The sequence below is a fragment of the Sceloporus undulatus genome, chromosome 1, assembly GCF_019175285.1.
Source record: "Sceloporus undulatus isolate JIND9_A2432 ecotype Alabama chromosome 1, SceUnd_v1.1, whole genome shotgun sequence".
NCBI lineage: Eukaryota > Metazoa > Chordata > Lepidosauria > Squamata > Phrynosomatidae > Sceloporus > Sceloporus undulatus.
Genome location: NC_056522.1, coordinates 309,851,477 through 309,874,234, shown reverse-complemented (window position 1 = coordinate 309,874,234; position 22,758 = coordinate 309,851,477). Strand labels below are relative to the sequence as shown.

Sequence of the window (22,758 nt, the reverse complement as noted above, 5' to 3'; positions counted from 1 at the left end):
GAATAATAATTAAATAAACATTATTAATTTAAATGTAGAAAGCAAATGTCTTCCCATGTGACCTGAGTTATGTGTGTGAGAGAGAGAGACTTCGAGTTCCTTGTCAGCAACTCATGGATTTTATAGGATTTTCTTAGGTAAGGAATATTCAGAGATAGTTTTGCCAGTTCCTGTCTCTGAAATATAACTTACATCACCTGGTATTCATTGGCAGTCTCCCATATAAGTACTAACCAGGACTGACCCTGCTTAGGATATTTAGACCAACCTGGGTTATACAAGCGATATAAGATGAAATTCACGGAAAGTACTATATATATATATAAAAGTAAATAAAGGAAAATGGGACTATCATTCTCAAAAATCAGTCCCCTATATCTTAAACTTGCCATCTCTTAAACTATATTTTCATGCCATAGTGAATTGAAACTCGGAGCTGTGCTGGGCGCAATGGTCAAATTATAGAAGCTTTCCCCCTTCATTGTTAGATTCAAAAGGGTACAGGGGGACTGTTGGAGGAATCATGGTGTGGGGCTTCTTGTACCTTTGACTAAGTACCCCTACATGCACACACACACCACACCTTTTCTTCTATCATTCAAGCATTGTGTGAGAAGAAAATCAGTAGTCTCATAGTGGACCCACCATGGGTTAAGGATGCGTTGATAAACTAAGTCTTGGAAGGTCTGGGCGTAGAACCCCATGCAAAATTTATCTATTTATCCACGTGTGTGTGCGCCTGTGTGCCTTCAAATCATTTTGTCAACCTATGGTGACCCCATGAATTTCGCAGAGTTTTCCTAGACAAGGAATACTCAGAGGTGGTTTTGCCACTTCCTTCCTCTGAAATAGAGCCTGGTATTTGTTGGGGATCTCCCATTCTAATACTAACCAGGGCTGACACTCCTTACTTTTTCCAAGATCAGATGGGATCTAGTACCTTTAGGGTATTTCTAAAAATGGCTGCGGAAGCGGCTTAGATTACCCTGGCTGCATCTAGGATGGACCCAGGCAGCAATTCAGTGGCAATTTATGTGTGATAGGAACCGACTGCCTCCCAAATTAACACTGAATTTGGGAAAGGTAAGCCACCATGCAATAGGGTCCAAAGTCCTGCTCCTCTAAGTGTACAGCTTTAAAAAAAATCTTGTTCTGTGGTGGGATGGGGGCTGGCTTCAATCCTTGTTCTCTTTAAAATTGGTCACAAAGCAAAATAAAATTAGTCAGGTTACTTTATTCTAGTCTGTAGGCAACCTTGGTACTGTATATCTGATACAACTCTAAGCTGGACATCAGAGGTGTGCTGTTGCCCTTAGTTGGCCATTAATCCCTGAAGACTGGCAGGGGAAATTGTGTTTCTCTGTTAATTTTCTTTGATCTTGTTTTGACAGCTGTTGACACTATTATGCAGAGGCAATACTGTATTTCCAGTCCTCTGGCAAATTCATACGACTGCTGCTGAATGATTCTGCTCCTATCTGGCAAAGGAGATACAAGAGGATTATCTTGTACATTGAAGAGTTCAGTAGTATTTAAACCTGAACCATTCCTGCATGAATTACAGTGGGCTCTTTTTATCTGTGGGCTCACCATCCATGGATTTGAGCTTCCATGGATGACAAGCTCCATTGTTATAAATGGCCACACATGCATGCAACCACACAGCGGCTGCATTCACATCACACGGCCATAGGGAAAAAATGGGACTTATTTTTTGCTATCCACCAGGGGTGGGGAGGGGTTCACAACAGATCTCCTGCAAATAACAAAAGGCCACTGTATATGTCTGGGCAAGACTGTGTATAAATTTTGGGTCAAGTAATAGCAGTTGTGACATCCATTTTTCTTCCCCAGCAACTCCTATTCATTATGCAGTGGTGGATTCAGACAACTGAAGCCAAATTCATGGAGGGAATGTGGTTTTAGACAGGAAGATCTGAGTCAAGTAATTGTTGACTGATCAAGCTTCCTCTTGTCATTCAGACATCACATCTTTGTGTGAACATTGATTACAGACGCTTCAGGAACTTCATGTCTGGCTCTAAAGTGGGATTTGTTAGATTTGGATCTGGCAAATATTATTCTGTCTTCCATAACTACTGAGCTTGATTACTCTATGTAGGACTGTCCTTGAGAACAACCATGGTGCAGATGGACAAAACTCAGTAGTCAATTTTCTTAAGGAAAAAGCCTTGTTGGATTAATTACACCACTATTCTGCTGGTTTATGTGGGCGTGAATACGATTTAAGACATTTGTAGCCCAGAGAGCCGGATCCCTGGCTGCTGTGGAACAACTTAAGAAAGCCATAAGCCCGTATTGTTCCACTCCTTTGCTAGAAACTGATGTAGTTTCACAGGGTACAGCTATCTACAGGCTAACCTGTGGATGATTTGTACCAGTACAGGAAAGAACTTTTGTAAGGAAGGCATTTTAGCACACAATTTGTGGAAAATTAAAATGAAAACCTTTCAGGAAGAACTTACTATTCCAAAAGGAATCTGTCTGTGAATCATCTTGAAAAAGTAAAGCTTAATGTAGCTTAATGTGAATGGAGTAAAACTAAAATTTAGAAGATGATGCAGAGAAAGGAATTTGCTGTTCAGATTTGAAGGAGAAAATGGGTCGGTGTGTGTGTGTATTAAATAATAAAGCTTGTAAGCCATTTCTTGTACAAAATGCTGTGTACAAGAAGTGATGCTGTATACAAAAAACGCTAACATGAGACTAACATGGGGGAAATAATATGTGACTTCTAGGTGGGATCATGTAATTAACTTTAAAACAACAGTGATACAGTATAAATAGAAAAACTCCCTATAAATAGAATAGAAACCTGCCTTCTTGTGAATGGTTTGCAGGTCAACAACAGTTCTTGCCAGTGACATACTCCACATTTAAAAGTTGGAGCTTCTACAGGATGCATTGTTGTCAAGCAATTAACATATTTATGGATAGTTTTGTAGCTAACAGGATGAGTGACAACAACTGGGCTTCTATAAAAACTGTTTCCCTAAATCTTTTTATCCCCAATGCTATGGGGAGAAGAGCCAAGTAGTAGATGCTTCTTTGGGGTAGCCTGCTGAACTGGCTTGACTCCCTCCCAGATGGACTGTATTGTAGCCATTTTTAGAAACTTGTTCAGTTTTGCTCTCAGAGTTTGCTACCTAGGGAATCTATCTGTTTAGAGAGGCTATTAACAGCCTGTGGTTCAGTGCAACACAACACCCAACACCCGGTTAACTTTTTAATCTGTTTATAATCCTGCATCTCTTTTTTTAAAGCCAGTTTTAGAAAGCAATAGGCCAGAGAATAACTAAATTCACTATGTATATAATATCCTGCAAATCATACACAATAGTTTAGTGTTTTTTAAAAATAATAATAATAAAAAAAAACTTGAAATTCCTAGGAAGGGGAAAATCTTTTTATTACTTTTTGTTGTTGTTGTGCTGTTTATCCATAGAGTAGCAGTTTTAGTTTTGAAACTGCAATGGGATTTCTGTATTTTAACAAGTATTCATATGAGTTGATATGGACCAACTGCTGTGAAAGGTGGCATATAACTACAGTATTAGAAATAAAGAGTTATTTTGAAATATTAATATCAGAGGGTTGTATTCTTGTTGTGGAGGAAAGAATAAATCCATGGACTCTATTTGAGGACTTTTACAGACAGGCCAAAATAAAGCTGCTTTGGGTCACTTTGGAGGTATGCTGTTTAAATTATGCATGTGTCCTAAGAGGCCAGAAGCCGTGCCAAAGCCACTCTCCATTCCTAAGGAGTGGAGGGCAGCTTTGGCACAGTTTCTTGCCTCTTAGGATGTTTGCATCATTTAAGCAGCATACCTCCAAAGTGACCCAAAGCAGCTTTATTTTGGCCTGTCTGTATGGGCACACCACACCCATTCCCACCATGATTGCTTTAATGAAAGGAAGTGTATACATACTGGTTGGGGAGCACGCCCTCTCGTACACACCTTCATTGGTGCAACTGGCTATTGCTGACTCCTCATGCTCTCTTCCACCCTTGTCCTTAACCCCAGCTCCCTGCCCTATGCCTTACCCAGTGTGTATGTGTCTGTGCGTGTGCGTGTGCTTCTTTTTCCTCAACACAATTCCAGAGTTATACTAATCCCACAGTTTTAAAAATAAAAGTAAAAACAAACAAACAAAAACACCAGCTCTTCTGGAATAGCAAAAGGGATGGGAACAAGGCGGAGACATTAGCAGCATGTAACCACGCAACCCTGGAACTGCCACAGCATAAGTTCTACAACCCCATTTTGACTGTGTGCATAGAGCCGGCCATAGACAAAACATCAGACTATTCTGTGCTGCTGTGGAATAAAATATTCCAAGGGTAGGGATATTCATGCTCAAAGCCAGATGAAGATGGGTGGAAACTTGAACCAGTTCCCAACAGAGTCCTCTTTTGCATGTGCAAGTTATTCTAGGAATGGTTGCTGTAGAAATAGAAATTGCAATAGACAGCAGCAGAAAAAATGTTTAGGTGTGAATCCATTTTCAGCTCTGCAGTTTCAGTGAACCAGATCCTCTTGCTCAAACACGACACAAAATTTTGATGATGTCAGAAACATCAGGAGGTCCAGGAAGGGAATGGGGAAGAAGGCAAAGGAAGCAATGTCTTTCCTCTTCAGTACTGGTCTCCCAGCCAGTAAAGGGCCTGGAGCAATTGAGCCATTAGTAATCAGGCCCTGTCTGCATCCTTGTTGAAATTCATAGTAATTACACAATCTAAACAAACCCATGGTTGAGGTAAAATCTGAACCATGGAGGGGTTGTCATATACTGCATACTGAATGAAAATGCATATGATATTCTGATTTCAAAATAAATAAGAGTAATTTGTGTGAGTAAGCAGCTCCAGTTCTAAGAGTAACATTTTCTGTAAAAACAAACAACAAACATATCAAGCATGAGCAGCAGAACTGAGAAAAAAGGTTGGACAGGTATGTATTTTTCAGTCTTGCCACTAAAAAAATAGACCTTTTTGTTTTCTTGTCAGCTTCCGCATTCATCAAGAAACCAAAGACAACAGAAGCCATAGAAGGAGGTGTTGCTATTTTTGAGGCAGAAACAGAGAAGACAGGTATCAAGGTGAAGTGGCAGCGAAATGGTTTGGAAATTACAGCAAGTGAGAAGTACGTTGTCAAGTCAGAAGGGAACAAGCACTCATTGACCATTAATAATGTTGGAAAAGAAGATGATTTGACATATGCTGTCATTGCTGGAAGTTCCAAGGTCAAATTTGAACTGAAAGTTAAAGAAGCAGGTAAACTAGGTTTAACACAAATGTACGTATAACCTTGTTTAGTCGTCCTGATGATTATGAACAGTGTAATATTTCAACAACTTTGGCTGGAAAGCATTTAAGAGGTAAACCAAAGAGCTAATGGGGTTCTCTTCTCAACTGGGAAACTACTTTTTTGCACATAAGAATCTATTTGGTGTTTAAGTTGTCTTGTTAAAATGGCATATATTATTATTATTATTTGTATTCTGCCTCTCCCTGTATTGGATCGAGGCAGATAACAGCAAACAAGAACAATGAAATCAAACATGAACATCAATAGATAAAAGCATAACAGGACATATTACATCCTAGTTCCCCTATCTCCCTCCCACCTTAAAATACCATTAAAAAACAATTCCCAATAGAATGGTTAATAAAATAGATCGAGATCAAAGTCTGGTGGGTATAGCTAAACAAACGTAGAGTGAAAATTCTGAGGAGATCAGTTAGGGAAGGCCTGCTGGAAGAGATCCGTTTTTATTGCCTTCTTAAAGGCCTCCAATGATGTTATATGATGGATCTCATCCGGCAGGTCATTCCAGATTTTTGAAGCGGCAACAGAGAACATCCTCTGGGAAGTTGTCTTCAGTCTAGTTCTCTCTAACTGCAGTAGGTTCTTCCCAGAGGGCCTGAGATTATGGGAAGGATTGTATGGGAGGAGGCATGAACATAACTTAACTGGTTTATAACTTCCAGAATCCCTTAACCAGTATGACCACTGACCATTCTGGCTGTGAATTTTTGGAAGTTGTAATATTTTTTAAAGAAAACGTATCCAGGTTCTGGTCCAGTTAGATGGATCCACCAATTAGATGGATCCAGCAAAAAAATAAATAAATAAATAAAAAATCATGAATGGAAGGGCTCCTTCTATCAATGGGAGACTTTTTACTGAGAAGAGCTTCATATTGGCTGGATGAGAAAGGCTGTAGTCTTCTTTTAGATGAATGGGGGAGGAGATAATTTGAACGGAGGGAAAAGGAAACTCTCCAGAATCAGGATCGCCATTAAGGTGTGTGGGAAGTACAGAACACACCAGATGATACCTTAAGGGGGTGGCAGCACTGCTCCCCAAACATCTGCCTTTGGGCAAAAATGAGCTGGGATGTTCACCTGTGTCCTTCTAAAATGCTGGAACTCAGTGGAGGAGATGGTGTGAGTGGGGTGAGATTCAATGAGAGGAGAAAGAAGAGACCTCGGGTTTTTCAATTTTTTTAAAAAAGAATTAATTATTATGATTGATGAGTAATGTTACTGTAGTACAAAAATATTACTGAGGATCCAGTATGGTGTGGTATGAGAAGAGGAGGTCAATGGAGGGCGATGACACTGTGAGTTGTCGCACTGGGTGACACCAATCCTAGTGATGCCACTGTCCAGAATCATGAGGTACCTGGTGCCAAGGCCTGCAGAGTTCCTACTGGCAGTGGAAGCTGCAATTACACTTTGGGTTATGTCTGCATGTGAAAGAGAACTCTGAATCCCACTATAGCCTGCTCTTATATTTCCATATTTCTGAACCTTTAAAGAGGCCTTTTTAAACCTGAAAGCAAGGATAGTTCTGTAAACAAATGTGCAGTTGTACACAACTTCGCATTTTCTTGATCTTGGTGCTGACTCAAGGCCAGTTTACAACAATGACAATTTAGTAATAAATTCACGATAAATTGGATTATTTTGTTTCCTGATTTGTTGCCAGTTCTGAATGTTCTGTATGTCAGTCATTAGATCCTGAATGTAACATGAGATGCCATTTAAAATAGCATACTGCCTGCTCTCCAATTTTCAAAAGAGACCCACATTTTTTGCATGTCTCTTAAAATAATGAGACTCTTCATAACATCCTTTCTAGAAAAGATGGAAGAGATCCCACAATCTAAAGCTCCTTCTGAACCAGCTGTCTCTGATGTACCTGCAGAAGGAGATCCCACACCTACAGATGGGAGCAAGGGCTCAGAAGGTAAAATAAAAATACAATTCTGGGAGTATCCTTTTTTGATATGCTGGTCAAAATAACCCAGATTTTTAGTGCATCTTCATTGTCGGAATAATGCAGTTTTATACAACTTTAACTGCCATGGCTCCATCCTACAGAATTCTGGGATTGTTGTTTGGTGAGGCACCAGCACTCTGTGACAGAGAAAGCAAATGCATGTGTAAGAGTACAAATCCCAGCCCCTAAAGTGGTGTCAAACTGCCCTATTTCTACAGTGTAGATGCACCCTCAGTTTTACATCTCTTCCTTCCATAGCTGCACTGAATTATATAGACTTTCTCCTCTCTCAGGATTGGGTCCAGCACCAGTAAAGCTCCCATATAATTCATAGCAGCTGTGGGAAGAGTGGCTGTAAGATGACTTCTATAAAAGTTGTTTTTAACCTTTGGGTAGAGGGCCTCCAGATGTGGTGGAAATGCCCACCCTCACATCCCTTAGAGTACACCTGGGAGCATTCTGGAGCAAAAAGTGTTAAGAAATTGACCCTGGGAGCAAAAATAACAACCCTGGTGCTACATGCAACCCATGGGCCATATTTTGCCCATCCCTGATCTGAAGAACACAGCTTGCAATGTTTGTGCTCGGATACTGACAGCATGAGAGTCAGTGTGGTGTGAGCATTGGACTACGACTCTGGAGACCAGGGTTTGATTCACATGAAACCCACTGGGTGACCTTTGGCAAGTCACACTCTCTCCACCTGAAGGGAAGGCAGTGGCAAATCTCTGAATAAATCTTGCTGAGAAAATCATATGATAAATCTGCCTTAGCAAATTGAGTTGGGAATTCAACCCTGGTCTCCAGAGTCCAATATATAAACCACTACACTACATAGGCTCTCAAAAAACAAACAAACCAGTATATGAAGTCAAAGGCTTTCATGGCCGGCATCCATAGTTTTTTGTGGGTTTTTTGGGCTATGTGGCCATGTTCTAGAAGAGTTTATTCCTGATGTTTCGCCAGCATCTGAAGATGCCAGCCACAGATGCTGGCGAAATGTCAAGAATAAACTCTTCTAGAACATGGCCCATAGCCCGAAAAACCCACAAAAAACTAAACAAACCAGTATTTAACTCTAGTTTCCCCTCCTCTAGCTCTTTCTACAGAAGCCCAGGAAAAGGTTCCTGTGGATCCTATTGGCATCTTTGTGTCTCGGCCACAGGATGGAGAAGTGACTGTGGGTAAGTGCATAACCTTGCAAAAAATATGCTTCTGCTGATTGGGGCAGGTTCCCAGATGAAGGGCAATTAGAAGACACCGTTCATTTATTTTGTATTCTTCTCCTTAATGGATTGTCCATGGTAAGAAGAATGGTGATAGAAATGACTGTGGTAGAGGGGAAGAGAAGGAGATATTAGACATTATGTAAAAGACTCAGAGATGCAGTAAAGGGCAGTGGACAAGGGAGGGAAATGGCACGATAAAAGCCTTATTTGGAATTCACTCTATTGTCTTTCACCTGTGGTATGCCTATTGATTTAATGAGATGTTATACCTTGCAACATGCATTCAGCTTAATATGTCTCCCTCCCAAGGTGGGAACATTACATTCACCGCTGTAGTAGCAGGTGAAAGCCTGCTGAAGAAACCTTCTGTGAAATGGTTCAAGGGAAAGTGGATGGACCTAGCAAGCAAAGTAGGGAAACACCTCCAGCTTCATGAAACTTATGATCGAAATAACAAGGTAAAACTGGCAGGACAGGTTCTTTACTCTATATTTTTATTTGTTTATATGTTTGTTTCCTTTTTGCTGTTTCAAAAAAAGAGAAATAGTATTCCCTTTGAAATAAAGAACTCAGTTATTTCACATAGGACTTTATCACACAGGGGGAAAGCAGGGGAAAGCCGGGATTAAAAAGCATTTTCCTGGTAAAGACCCAAGATCACAGAGAAGATTTTCAGATGATGTTGCAATTAGAGAAGATTTATCCTGGGAATAACCAAGGAATAACTAGCAACAAATCATTCATAGGGAAATCCCGTGAATGATTTGTTGCTAGTTATTCCCTGGTTATTCCCAGGATAAATCCTCTCTAATCGCAATGTTTCTTGCCGCGATCTCAGAACTTTGCCGGGAAAATGCATTTTTATTCCTGGCTTTTCCTCCATAGGATAATGTCCATTGTTTCTACTGGCCTTTCCTCTGCTGTCATGAAATTCTTATTGGAAGCTACTTGTTAAACTGGACAAAAAGTTCTAACCATTTACATGCCAAATGCAACTTCCCTTCCTCCATCCTTTCGTATTTGTACCATGTTGTCTGGCAGAGAAGTAGAGAATATTGCTTCTTTTGAATAGTGTGTGTTGTTTTAGACCATCTGAGCCCCCAAAATATTGGATCTAAGAATGTGAAAAACATTTTGTCTCAATTTAGTTTATCCAAATACCACCTGTATTTCTATCCCATCTTTTGTTTGTATCAAGTTATGAGAATTTATTGTTTTTGCTTCCAGCATAAAAAGCATGTATTTCATGTACATATTTCTCATAATTTATACATTTATTTCTTTATCTTCCTCATATAAATATTTTTATACATTTTTCCTATTGACTAAAACAGTGCTTCTAAAACTAAGTGATATGGGGGACCAACAATATTTTCCCAATTGTGCCTGGGGCCAGTACCACATTGCATCCTTTGACTACAACAGTTTCTTTTGAAGTAAGGCCCACACATGCCACTTAGAGTAGCCCTGATTTAAAGCATGACTGTATTTTCCCCCCAGCTGTATATCATTTCATGTATACTAAACATATCACAAGGAACCAGCGTGGTGTAATGGTTTGAATGTTAGAGTTATAACTCTAGAGACAGGGCTCTAATCCCTGCTCTGCCATTGAAACCCATTGGGTTACCTTGGGCAAGTCACACACTCTCAGCCTCAGAAGACCCTGTGATAGGGTTGCCATAAATCAGAAGTGTTTAAAAAGCACACAGTTAAAAATATTTTCAATGCATATAAAACATAATGAAAAATATAAAAGCACGCTGCACCATGTTCCATTGACCCTATTACCATGTGATTTAAGAATCAAAGGTTTGCCTAAGTGAAAAGGTGCCAGCAGAAAAGGGAATAGGGGAAATCAGATGTCCCATGGAAGAGAGCTCTATAGCTTGGGACCAGCCACCAAGAAGATGGTGGTGGGTGGTGGGACAAAGAGAATCATATAGTGAGATGAGGCCTTTTAGATAGTTTGGCTCCAAGCTGTGCAGGGCTTTAAACATCATAAGCAGTACTTTGAATTCTTCCTGGAAATAGACCAGTGGATCAGAGAAGCTGTTTTAGCAGGGAGCTAAATGCTCCTTATAACCAACCCTATCCTGAAGCCTGGCTGCAACATTTTGGAAATGCTGAAGTCTTCAAATAGTTTCCAAAATCAGTCCCACATAGAGTGCATTAAAGTAATCCAAACAGTATGTTATCGAGGCATGTTTTACAGTGGCCAGATCTGACATCTCAAGGAATGGGCTCAGCTGATGCACTAGTTTTAACTGTGGAAACACACATCTGACTGCTGAAACTAGGCTCAAACCTGACTTCAGGAGTATGAACACACTGTGAACCTGAGATTTGGAGGGAAGGGGGTAACAAAAAAACAGGCTACCAGCTAGAATCCTGTTGGAGACTATATACACATTAGTCTCAACTTATGCTTGCTTGTGGGGGTGGATATGCCAATATGAATGGCTGTATCATGTACCTGTTTGTGGAACACCCCTTGTCCATGAAACTGCAGCTGGGACATTCACAGGTTCTCTTAACTGTGGATCAGTTGCCCATGTGCCCAGGCATGTTTATTTGTTTGCTTGATTTATATCCCACTTTTCTCCTTATGAAAGACCCAGCTGTCCTTGCAAATCTGGTAGAGAAAGAGCAGCCTGATGCTGGGGGTGGAGGCTGCTACTTCTTTCCCAGGTTCATAAGAGCAACCACTCCCTATTGTTGGGAATTAGTTGTGGGGACAGAGCTGCATTTGTGAGTATCCCTGACACTCCTGCTCAGCGGGGGTGGAAGTAAGAAAAAGGGAACATCATCTACCCTCCCCTAAGAAAATGATGCAAGTAAACTGGCACAGATTTGCACTCTAACAGCATACTTACTGAATTTCTGTGATGGTAACAAATTTAGCAAGAGGAAGATTTAGAAAAGAAGAAGCAAGACATTTTGAGTTAGGGGAAGAGAGGGAGTAATAGAAAGTGCCTCTATATTGTTATTTCAAAAAGCAAAGCATGCTCATTGGGCAATCCAGACCAGAGCTTGGAAAAGTTATTTTTTGTACTTTGGGAAACCTATGGGGATTTTGAAATCTGTAGTCAGAAAAGGAACTCTTTGAACCTCTAGTTCAAATGCAAAAGTAACTCTAAGCTCTTGGCATGAAGACATACACATGTTGTTGGGTTTTTTTCTACTTCTTTGGCAGTAGAATCTGAATATAAATCATATTACACCTATTCTGAAATCTCTTCACTGGCTGCCTATTGGTTTCCGGGTGCAGTACAAGGTGTTGGTGATTACCTTTAAAGCCCTACATGGCTTGGGCCCAACCTATATAAAGGATTGCCTACTTCCGTACAAGCCACCCTGCACCCTCAGGTCCTCTGGGAGGAATTTATTGCAACCCATAAAAACCAGATTAATGGCAACCTCCCAGAGGATGTTCTCCGCTGCTACTCCCAGACTATGGAACTCCTTGCCAGAGGAGATCCATCAAATGACCAGCCTAGAGAGCTTCAAAAAAACTGTCAAGATGGATCTCTTCCAGCAGGCCTTCCCAGATTAGTTCAATCTCATTTCTCTACTCTCCCTACTTTATGTAACAACTGCCTCTACTAGTAAATTGTTGTCATTTGAACAGGTTTAATTTGTAAATTGTATTGTATTTTAATCCTGTTTCAAAGAGGGGGTGTCAATTTATTCTAACATATTGTAGTTATGTAAGCCGCCTTGATTGCTGCAGCAGAAAGGTGGGGTATAAGAATAAAGTTTATTTATTTTATTATTTATTTATTAAATGTCTGAAAAGAAGTGTCCTTAGTGAGATGGTGTGTTTTATTTATTCCATTTTTAAAGGTCTATGTCTTTGAAATGAATATTATTGATGCAAAAATGACCTATGCTGGAGGATACAGATGTGAAGTGGCGACAAAGGACAAGTTTGACAGCTGTAATTTTAGCCTTGTTGTTAATGGTAAGAAAATGAGCTTTCATAATTAAAGAGATGGCTTTTGCTAGGATAAATGTCCCAGCTTTTCTTTCTTTGTTGTACACAACCTTTCTAGGCCTGAGAAAACTACACATGCAATTAAAACCAAGAAAAAGAAATGACTGAGGAGGTCTGAATGACAATCTGGGGGAGTGATTGTCATAGGATTCAATGTAGTTCTATAAGTTTTATTCATTAGCCAGTGGGGATGATAGGGATGTGGATTATTTGAGATACGTTTGGGGACTATTGGATTTCAGCGCCTTCTGTCTACATAGGTTCGCAGCCAGTATAACCAGTGAACAGTCATAATGGGGATTATAGTCTAACATTATCTGGAGGGCTACATGTTTCTCATCTCTGATTTAAATAGTAGCCTTTATCTTAAAGATCATACTAAATAGCATCTCAGCCTGAGCCTCTTAATACTATGAATGGAGGTTAAATATATATGGTCTATGTGGGTCTTTAGTTCCCCTATAAGTCTATTCCACCCCATTTCTGCATTAGTTTGCAACTTTTAATATCCACAGAAATATCCTGAATTTAAATCAGGAATGGGTAACTTCTGGGGCAGGGAAATAGTGGCGGTAGTGTTGAGCCACATTAGACTTCCCCTCCACACCATGTGGGCACCATCACATAAGCTGCTTTTTCTTTCAAAATTGCTGTCACAATGCCCAAATTTGGTATTGCGGAAGTTGAAAAATCTGCCCTGAATAACAACTGGGATTTTTAAAGCCACTGCCGTGTTGCTGAGGTTTGGCAGCACTGTAGTGAATTTAGAGGGGGAGAGGGAGCTAGGCGAAAAGAGGAGTGGGTCACAATTTTTTAACAATATTTCAAATTTGTTTGGATATTCTTTCATTTTTTAGTGCCTGAATTGAGCTTAATTCTTCATCTCTGTCCATTGTTGGATGAAGTCAGCAACAGTAATAATATAGAAATATAAACCATTGACTGTATGTTCTCAAAAGTTTAACCCCAAAAGAGGAAATGTAAAGAAAGAAGGGTGGCTACTGTCATATTGCAGCCTTTTCCCATTGAAGGTTTGGCGGGGGGGGGGGGGATACTTGAAATGTGCTGCAAGTTTGCTTATTTCCCTAACCCTGATCAAATACGGGAACTGGAAACAGCATATTTTTAGATGAGTAGTTTAACCAACACTTTTATTGTGAGTAAAGAGTTGTTTTGCTATTGCTTCAAGGGCTCCTCAATTTTCAGACTTTTTTGACTTATTACAAAGCACATCAAACATATGTATCATTGAGAAACACATGACCTAATGCTTGTCTGAAGGAGCTACTTAGCGTAGCACCTTTACAGAGAACGAGAAGAAATGAGCCTGTGCAAACTGGAAACATGTTTGCCCTGCCTTTCCCTGTGGGGACAGCACCACCTAGAAGGAAATGAAGGAAGATGCCAATGCAAGAGCTGCAGAAAGAGAACCTTTCTGCCATCCTTGTACAAACTTGGCCAGATGAAATTAAGTGTCAGTGAAGTTATGCATCGACATCTAAAGAACACTTAAAGAACTGTGCTATAAAAACCCATTTTATACAGCCCATCTCAAAGACATAGCTGTGTTAGTCTGGATTGGTATGCATAGAGAAATTATAGCTCTTTTGAGACTGAGAAAGAAGTTTATAATGTAAGCTCTCATAGAATGAGTGTACTTCTTCAGAAGTTGCATCTGAAAAAGCAGACTCAAGGGCTGTACAGACCACCCCAATAGAGTGGCGTCCCAGCCCCCCTTTCAGTGCTGGATCGGGACAGTGCCGGATTGGCCCAAATCCAACAGTTTGCTGCTTTAAAAAGAATGGCAAAATGCCGCTCCTTTTTAGAGTGGTAGTTGGTGTCCTACAAAATGTGAACGGCTCTTCAGATTCTCCAGTCCTGATGTGGGAGCTGAATTTGTACATTTATTTATTTATTTCATTTGAATACTACCATTGTCTCAAGGTGAGACTCAAGGCAGCTCATAGAAATAGTCACTTTAAAAACCAGAAAAATATTTTTTTCAGAGAAACAAAATCACCACATAAACCAATATAAAATGATTTAAAAGACAATTGAAGTTTAAAAGATAGATAAAACATCCCAATAAAAAATCCTCCTGCTTATACATTAAAAGCTCTCTCTCTCTCTCTCTCTCTCTCTCTCTCTCTCTCTCTCTCTCGTGTCCTCACCAAGTGAGCCTGTGATGGTGGCAGGAATGAGAGAAAGCCTATTCCTTGTAGATCTTTGAATTCTGGCAGGTTTGTATAGGGAGATACAGCCTTTCAGATAATCTGGACCTAAGCCATATAAGGCTAAAGTGGTTGTATACCAGTGCACCCAAATCCCATCCCAGAGAGCTGAACCAGATATATCCCATGGTTGAAGGTATTATATCATATGCTTAGAGGTTTGAATCAAGACAACAACATACAGTTTGGCTGTTTAAACACTCCTTTGTCCATATATTCAGTTCAATGTTCTAATTCCTTTGGTACAGGAATGGACAGTTTGGGGCCACAGATAGCTGGGATACAGTTCCCATCATCCATCACTACTAGCTGTGCTAGCTAGGGATTATTAGAGTTGCAGTCCAACTACGTCTGGGCACCTTCAGATTGATCTTTCCTGCTTCAGGAGCTTCAAATGCAAAAGACTACTATCTGCTATATTGTGGCAGATGTTGTTGACTCAGGCAGACCTTTGGCTGCATCCGCATTGCAGAAATACTCCGGTTTGACAGCACTTTAACTGCCATGTCTCAATGCTATGGAATTCTGGAAATTCCAAAACACTGAGCCATGGCAGTTAAAAACTGTCAAATCAGACTATTTCTGCAATACAGATGCAGCCTCAGTCTATAGTAGCCATTTTTATATCAGCAGAAGCTGGCCAGTCAGAAAACACCCATTTTGAAACAATAAATATTCAAAGCACTGGAATATCCATTTCTGTGGGGTAAATTAGAAACAATTGCCATTGCCATCAAAATAACCCATCTCAAGATTCAATGTCCTAATGATGCACTCATTCTATATATTTACATAGTACTGAGAGCAAAATCTGCTTGCTATTGGTTGTTTGGCTTTGGAATAAAATCTTGTCCTTCTCTCTTTCCTTATCTCCATCTCAAGTTATTGTGTGAAACTTCAGTTTCTAAGTGAATAACCAAAAATGAATGCTATTTTAAAAAGTTTCAGTGGGGAAATTTTGTGGAAAGCATAGTTTGTTGCTGTTATCAATTTGAACCATTGATATATTGTGGTTTTTTCCCCTCTTTTGTAATCTATGTCATCACAGAAGCCCCTGCAGTAGGTGAGATGGATATCCGCACAGCATTCCGACGGGCGTAAGTATTATCATAAACAGTTGTACTGACCAGCAGCTACTATGGGGCAGAACATTTTCTCCCTATGTGTTACATATTAAGTCTTCCTTAAACAGTTAAACAAAATAAAAAAATATTTTAAAAAACCACAACTTCTTTCATTGGGGGCTGAGTAGTGTACCTTTGCTTTCTGATGGCTCAGTGTAAACAAATGTTGTTTCATGTACAAAATTATTCAAAATATTGTATAAAGGTACCTTCAGGCTATGTGTATAAGGTGTATATGAAGCATAAATGATTTATGTTTTTAGACTTGAGTCTCATCTCCAAATATATGTGCAAATTCAGGTATTCCAAAATAAATGTTAAAATCTGAATTCAAAATCACCTCTGGTCCTGAGCATTTTTGGATAAGTGAGGCTTTGGAAAACAAAACTAAAGCCATTTACAGACCGCCCGAAAAGGGTTGTCTGCCAGCGCCTCAGCTTGCTCCGCGAGGGAGCTGCAGTTTCTATACTGCGGGGCTCCCTCGTGGAGCAAAAAGAAGCTGCTAAAAGCGGCTTTTTTTGCACTGTGGAAATGACGCCGCAAGGTGCCAATGGCACACTCACACCGTCATTTCCGCCGCATGACATGCGGATGTTAGGCGCCCGCGATGTCAAAATGGCGACACCCATGTAGAATGGGTGCTGCCATTTTGTACGCATTCGGCGCGTACTAGGGCTAGGGGCATCTGGAAAGGATGCCCCTTTCTGACCCTAGTACGTGCTGAGCTCATACAAGGGTGCCCATCTGTAACGGGCCACAGTGTCTTTGAAAGAGACCACATTTTGAGATTTGATTTACAGAAAAATAGATATCTAGAATTGGGCTATCCAGGTCATTTGATTTTAAAAATTGACATATTCTGTCAAGGTTTAGAATCTCATTTTCAATGAACCTGGGAAGGCAGCTACCTGCTCATTTACAGGGCCAAAACTAAAAAAGAGGATGTGGGTGTGTAGGAAAGCCTCAGCCCCAAATGTCAAAACAGAGAAGATCCCAGATGTCTGTGCATTAAGCCTCAAATCTGAATAGGGGTCTCCAGTCTCACTTAGCCAAACCTGATCACAAAGTTCCCAGGAGCAGGAAGATCCTGTTCGAAGGCTGATATTATACGAAAGAGCATTTAAATTAGAAAGAACTTTTGAGAAAATGAGTATGATTGCTAGGATTATCACATACCCTCCAATTGTCCCAATTTGGCAGAGACATCCTTGCTGGCAAAACATCAGGAATTAACTCTTCTAGAACATGGCCCCATAGCCCGAAAAAAACCCACAAAAAACTATTCACTATGTTTGTTTGCTGTGTGCCTTCAAGTCATTTCTGACTTATGGTGACCCTAAGGTAACCCTATGATGATGGAGACAAATACATGTCTGAACAGCACATCATGGTGTTTTTAAAAAGGGTTAGAGAGGGAGGGGAAATAGTTTATTAATGGGGTTCTCAGTGAATAAATTTTCAAGTTCAATTTCTGTCTCCATTTAGAACAGAGGTGGGAAAATTTTGTGGATTATGAGGTCTTTTCCCACACCCTTAGACCATTAAGGACCACACCGGGATAACTTTGCCTCTCAGTTGGTTTGACATTGTGATGCTGCCATTATTTTTTTTTACTTTTTTGCAACAACACCAAAATCCTTTTGGAGGATGGTGGGCAGGAGACTCACAGGCTGCAAAAATGTGACACATACCCCGCTGGGCCATGTGATTTCTACCCCTGCTTTAAAAGAATGTGCAGCAAGACTGTGAAGGACCATCTTCTCAAGACCCACTCACAGAGCAAACATATTAATATACAAAAAACAGTAGAGTTGTCTCCATAGGAAGGTTGCTTTTTCAGTTTGGTGCTTTTAGAGCCACTTGGTGTTTCCTTGGTAATATGAGCAATTTGGAAATGGTGGTTTATTAGATATATTTATTATTATTATTATTATTATTATTATTATTATTATTATTTTAGATTTAGATTAGATTTAAAATGATGTTGGATAGAGTGGTATTGCCTCCATCCAAATTCTGTGTTTGAAATTCTTTTTCAGGAGCATGGTGGGAGGAGGGAGACGGATCACTTCAGCCTTTTCCAGGTAACCATGTTTACCTCAGCTTCAATTCCCATTATGAACTGTGAAACAACAGTGTGCTTAAACAAACGAATCTAAATGTGTGGTCCATTTTAAATCGTACATTTTTCATTAAGTGTAATGGTAACTGGAGTGTACTATATGCTCATTATATTAATATGGCAAGCACAAACCAATTCCAAGTGTGGCATCAAAGAGAAACATTTTCATTTAGTGAAAAAGAACATACTAGGCATTATTATATAAAATGGTGGTTCCAAATTAAGTGTGTGGATGATTTCAGATGATTTCAGCTTTTTTCTGATCTTGCGTTCAATTTCGAAATAACCATCACGGAAAACAGTGAAGCTTACTTAGGGGTGGAACAGACCGCCCCAAAGGAGTGGTATGCCACAGCCCCAATCTGGCTTTTTGCTGGCCCAAAAAGAAGCAGCAAATTGATGCTCTTTTTTGAGCTGGCAAAAAGCAGGCTTTTCCCTCCCCACCACAGTTTAAAACATAGTGTGAACAGGCCCTTTGTTTTCTTTATGTTTAGCAGTAAAACTGCTTTTGCAGTGTTTTTCTTGACTTTCTTCAGTAATTGTTCCAAGTTTTTCCTATTTTCTGAAAGCAGTATGGTGTCATTTGCATTCTCTGGATTGTTGGAGTTTTTTCCTACTATTTTCTCTCCTCCCTCTTCTGAGTCTAAACCTGCTCTTTATATGATATTTTCAGCATACAAGTTGAACTAATAAGATGATAAAATGCAGCCTTGCCTGACTCCTTTGCCAGTTGGGAACAGTTCTGTTTCTCTACATTCTGTTCTACCAGTGGCCTCTTGTCATACGTACAAATTTCTCATCTGGACTGTCAGATATAGTGACACTCCCATGTCTTTCACAGCTATCCATAACTTTTTGTGATCTATGCAGTTAAATGTTTGCTATAGTCCATGAAGCACATACATACATATGTAGGAATACATAGGGATCATTGAAGTCCCGCAATCCTGACTTACCAGGCAACAGCTTCTGTGAGTGATGGAGGTCCGATCTCCTGTCAATCAGGTTGCGACAGACTGACATCCCCCTCTCCCATGAGTGATTGCTTGTGGAACAGTCAGAAGCAGAAAGTCATTCCAAATTTCATCTTAAAAAACAAATATGTTAATGTTGCTTTCTGAAAACATCTGCCTTTATGTACATCTTTTTTTGAGGAGCAACAATGGTAGCAGAGAAATGGGGGAGAGTACTGTTGTGATAATATTGTTTATCAGGATAGGCACATAACCCATCAGTCCCAGTTTGTGGCCCATGAAGCCCACAGACCACAGATCAAAAACTACACCCAAATGGATCAAAACCCCTGAAAAATGCAATGTTTTTCCCTTAAATATCCACCCACATACTCCCAAATCTTTTTTAAACCCTCCAGAAATTGGCAGAAAATGAAACTCATTGTGTTGGCTTCAGTCACATAAGAGATGGTGGTACACCCTGCTGGGAGGGGGGTTGCAAGGGCAAAAGATATCACCCACCTCCTCCATACTGTTACTGTTGCATTCACTAAGCCCATTCATAGTATTTATATTTAGCTGTGGAATAATAGCTATGGAAAAAGGAAATAAACATGTCTAGTAGATTAGCAGCTGCAATGGAATTAGGCATTTTATACGATTTCCTCCACAAATTTTCAGAATGAAAAGCAAAAAGTAAAATAGTCTGTGGTTTTCCTGAAGTCTGCTTTGAGTCCCAAGCAGCTTCTGTTTCCTTGGTTCTTCCTGCTCTTTCATGTCAGTGTAGGATGAGCTGTTGCTTTTGATGTCGATGTTTTTCACACTATAAAAGACCTACATTTTAGCCATGCCAATAGACTCACACAAGTCTGTTTAAAGGAACAGTACAGTATTATTATTCTTACCTTAGGGCCCATTCTCACTGGGGGAATAACCCGCTTCAGGTTCAGGGTCTGCCATGGGGAAAAACCCGATTCCAAAAGGCCCCTTATCCCCATTATGGAAAGGAGGCCTGTTTGGAATTGGGCAGGGGGCAGGGTGTGTGGCACACTTGTCATTCCCATTGGGGAAGACAAGCAGCCACCCCTTTCCTTCTTCCTCTCCCCCTTCCTACCTTACCAGCGATCCAGGGTGGCAGAGGCGGCAGAGGGAGCTCACGGGTCTCTCACTCCACTGCCACCCTTGGATCGCTACCTCCTCCTCCTTCCTCCCCCAGACTCCCTGCCTACTTGGGTGCTGGTGGCTGGGCTTGGTGGCAACGTGACAGCAGCTCTCTCTTCTGGTCCTCCTCCTCCTCCTCCTCCTCCATCATCTCCATGCTGCTCCCTGCTGCCTGGCCTCCTTCTCGTTCTCTGCACCAGGAGGCCTACAGTAGAAGGAGGCCGGGGCAGAAGGAGAGAGGCAGCAGGCCTGGAGGACGCAGGATGGAGAATGGAGGATGCGTGCGTGCTGCCTCTGTACTCCCAGCCTGCCTCTCTCCCCTCCTTGGCGGGGGCTTTTGTGGGGCCCAGAGGCAGGCCAGGAGTACAGAGTTTGCAAGGTACAAAGTGTTGGTTATTATCGTTAAAGCCCCATGTGTTCTTGGTGGAATAACCTGCCAGAAGAGACTTGACAGCTGAATACGCTGTCTGAAGTTTAATATCATTAAAGACCTGTCTCTTCAGGTAGGTGTACCCAGATAATTTTTAACTTGTGAATTCTAAAGGATGGATTTTAAATGTGGATCGTTTCAATATGTGTATATCTTGTCCTTTTAAACTGTATATATGTCCTTTTAAATTGATGTGTATTTAACTGATGTGGTGTATCTGGTAATTGTTTTCCCTGCCTCGATGCATGGGAAGATGCAGCTAAGAAATATTCTTATTCTCATTCTTTGTTTAATTTATTTTTAAAATTTTGAACTAATACTTGACCTGGAACTCAGATATCTTTTGAAATTTGCAGTAGTCCAAATTTTGCAATTCACTTCTCCTATTAAAATGTGTAGAAAAATGTCCATTTTAAGAGACTGTGACTGTGCATACAAACTCACATTCATTAATAAAAGTAGTAGATGCAAACATTTGTACATTAGTGTAAGCGATTTTTACAGATACAATATATGAAGAAAATTAATTCTCGCAAAAAATAGTTAGGCCAAATATAATGTGTTAGGCAATAACAACTTTCCATGGAAACCTAAAACAATATTCTCAAAATCTAGAAAAAAAAACTAAATTTGAAACTAGGAAAAACAATAAGAAACTGAAAGAAACTATTCATGTCTAATTTGTGGTCTTCTATTTGCTTTGGACTACAAGTCCCATCAACACTAGTCAATACAGCCAATGATGAGTGATTAAGAGAGTTGCTATCAACAATTTGAGATGTTCACATGCTTAGCATTCCTGTCTTAAAGCCTTGATATCATGCTATTGATGGAGTGGGAGACAATCAAGTTTTGAATAGTTTGGAAAAAATTATATGAATGCATGGGAGAATTCTTTGGCCCTCATCATCACCCACATCATCCACATCTTTTTGTGATACTATTCTTTCTTCTTCTTTTACTGTTTTCTGTTCATATATAGTTCACTGTCTATGTTGTTTGTTTTGCTGCACAGTGTGGATGGTCATGAAGAAGGCAGAGAGGTGGATTTCAGCGCTTTGCTGAGAAAAAGGTGAGTGTGCAGATTTCCCACAACCTTGGGCTGCCTAAACTGAAAAGTATCCATTATAACTGGATAAAGCTACACCTACCAATTCTGCATCATCTATTGCATACAAGTAGCCACAAACCTGAGTGATTTTATCTCCAAAGCACTGTGAAAATTTATCCCAACCTCAGCTTTGAGCATTTAGTGATATGTGTCTTGTGGTTGGATGTTGGTTGCCACAGGCAACTAGATGTCTAAAACTGATAATAGGAAATAGGAAGGTAGGTCTAGCTCTCAGAAGGCTTTAGGAACTGCATAAAAAGGTAAATGAATCAATAAATATATGAAATAAAAAGAGGCAAGTGTATTGTTGCTTAGAAATCGTTTCTTGCAGATTGGATCCAAAAAGAGTAGTTGTGGTGTATCTGTGCCTTGCAGTAGGGATGGAAAGAGTTTTTTAAAATATTTGAAAAATGGTTTTAGAAAACCCATGTTTTTCAGCTATTGAGAAACTCTGGCAAGAAAAATCCTGAACTAATGAGAATCTCAGTTTGGAACTTTTTTTGCACAAAATTTACATGAAGTTGTTTTCCGTAGAAAACAGCATTTTCTGTGCAGGAGACAGCATTTTCTGCACAGCAAATAGTATCTCAATGCAGAAATATTAATTTGTGTTAAGAAAATGCTGTTTTCTACATAGAAAATCCCTGAATTGGGGATTTATTCTGCATACAATTCACACACAGTTGTTTTGCATAGAAAACAGCATTTTCTTCAAATAGAATAGCATTTTCTCTACATGAATTAATATTTTTGCACTGAAATATTATTTTCCATGCAGAAAATGCTGTTTCTGCTCAGAAGATGCTGCTTTCTGCATAAAGCTATGTGTGCATTTTATGCAAAATAAGTCCCAAATTGTGAATAGCCTTTAAACACTGTGTGATTTCTGAAGACTTTCTCACAGCAAGAAGAAAATTTCTGAAATTACTCATTGTTACCTTTGAGAAGAAACTTAATAATAATAATAATAATAATAATAATAATAACTTAGTGAACAATTACATCCTACTTGGTAGTCATGACATTATGCCAAGCTGAGGCAAGATTTCAACCAAGGGTTTTCTCATTTACTTCTCCTACTCTCAACACT

General features: G+C 39.9%; 1 protein-coding gene across 2 annotated transcripts in view; it reads left to right on the top strand.

The window, feature by feature from the left end:
• Positions 1–22,758, top strand: part of MYBPC3 (myosin binding protein C3) — a 110,582-nt gene that overhangs the window by 10,715 nt on the left and 77,109 nt on the right. For both annotated transcript variants that reach the window (XM_042446640.1, XM_042446639.1), the window contains exons 2-9: positions 5,030–5,296; positions 7,170–7,277; positions 8,408–8,494; positions 8,849–8,997; positions 12,386–12,503; positions 15,816–15,864; positions 17,931–17,975; positions 21,573–21,629. In XM_042446640.1, the coding sequence (XP_042302574.1) occupies positions 5,030–5,296; positions 7,170–7,277; positions 8,408–8,494; positions 8,849–8,997; positions 12,386–12,503; positions 15,816–15,864; positions 17,931–17,975; positions 21,573–21,629 (880 nt within the window). The remainder of the gene's footprint in view (positions 1–5,029; positions 5,297–7,169; positions 7,278–8,407; positions 8,495–8,848; positions 8,998–12,385; positions 12,504–15,815; positions 15,865–17,930; positions 17,976–21,572; positions 21,630–22,758) is intronic.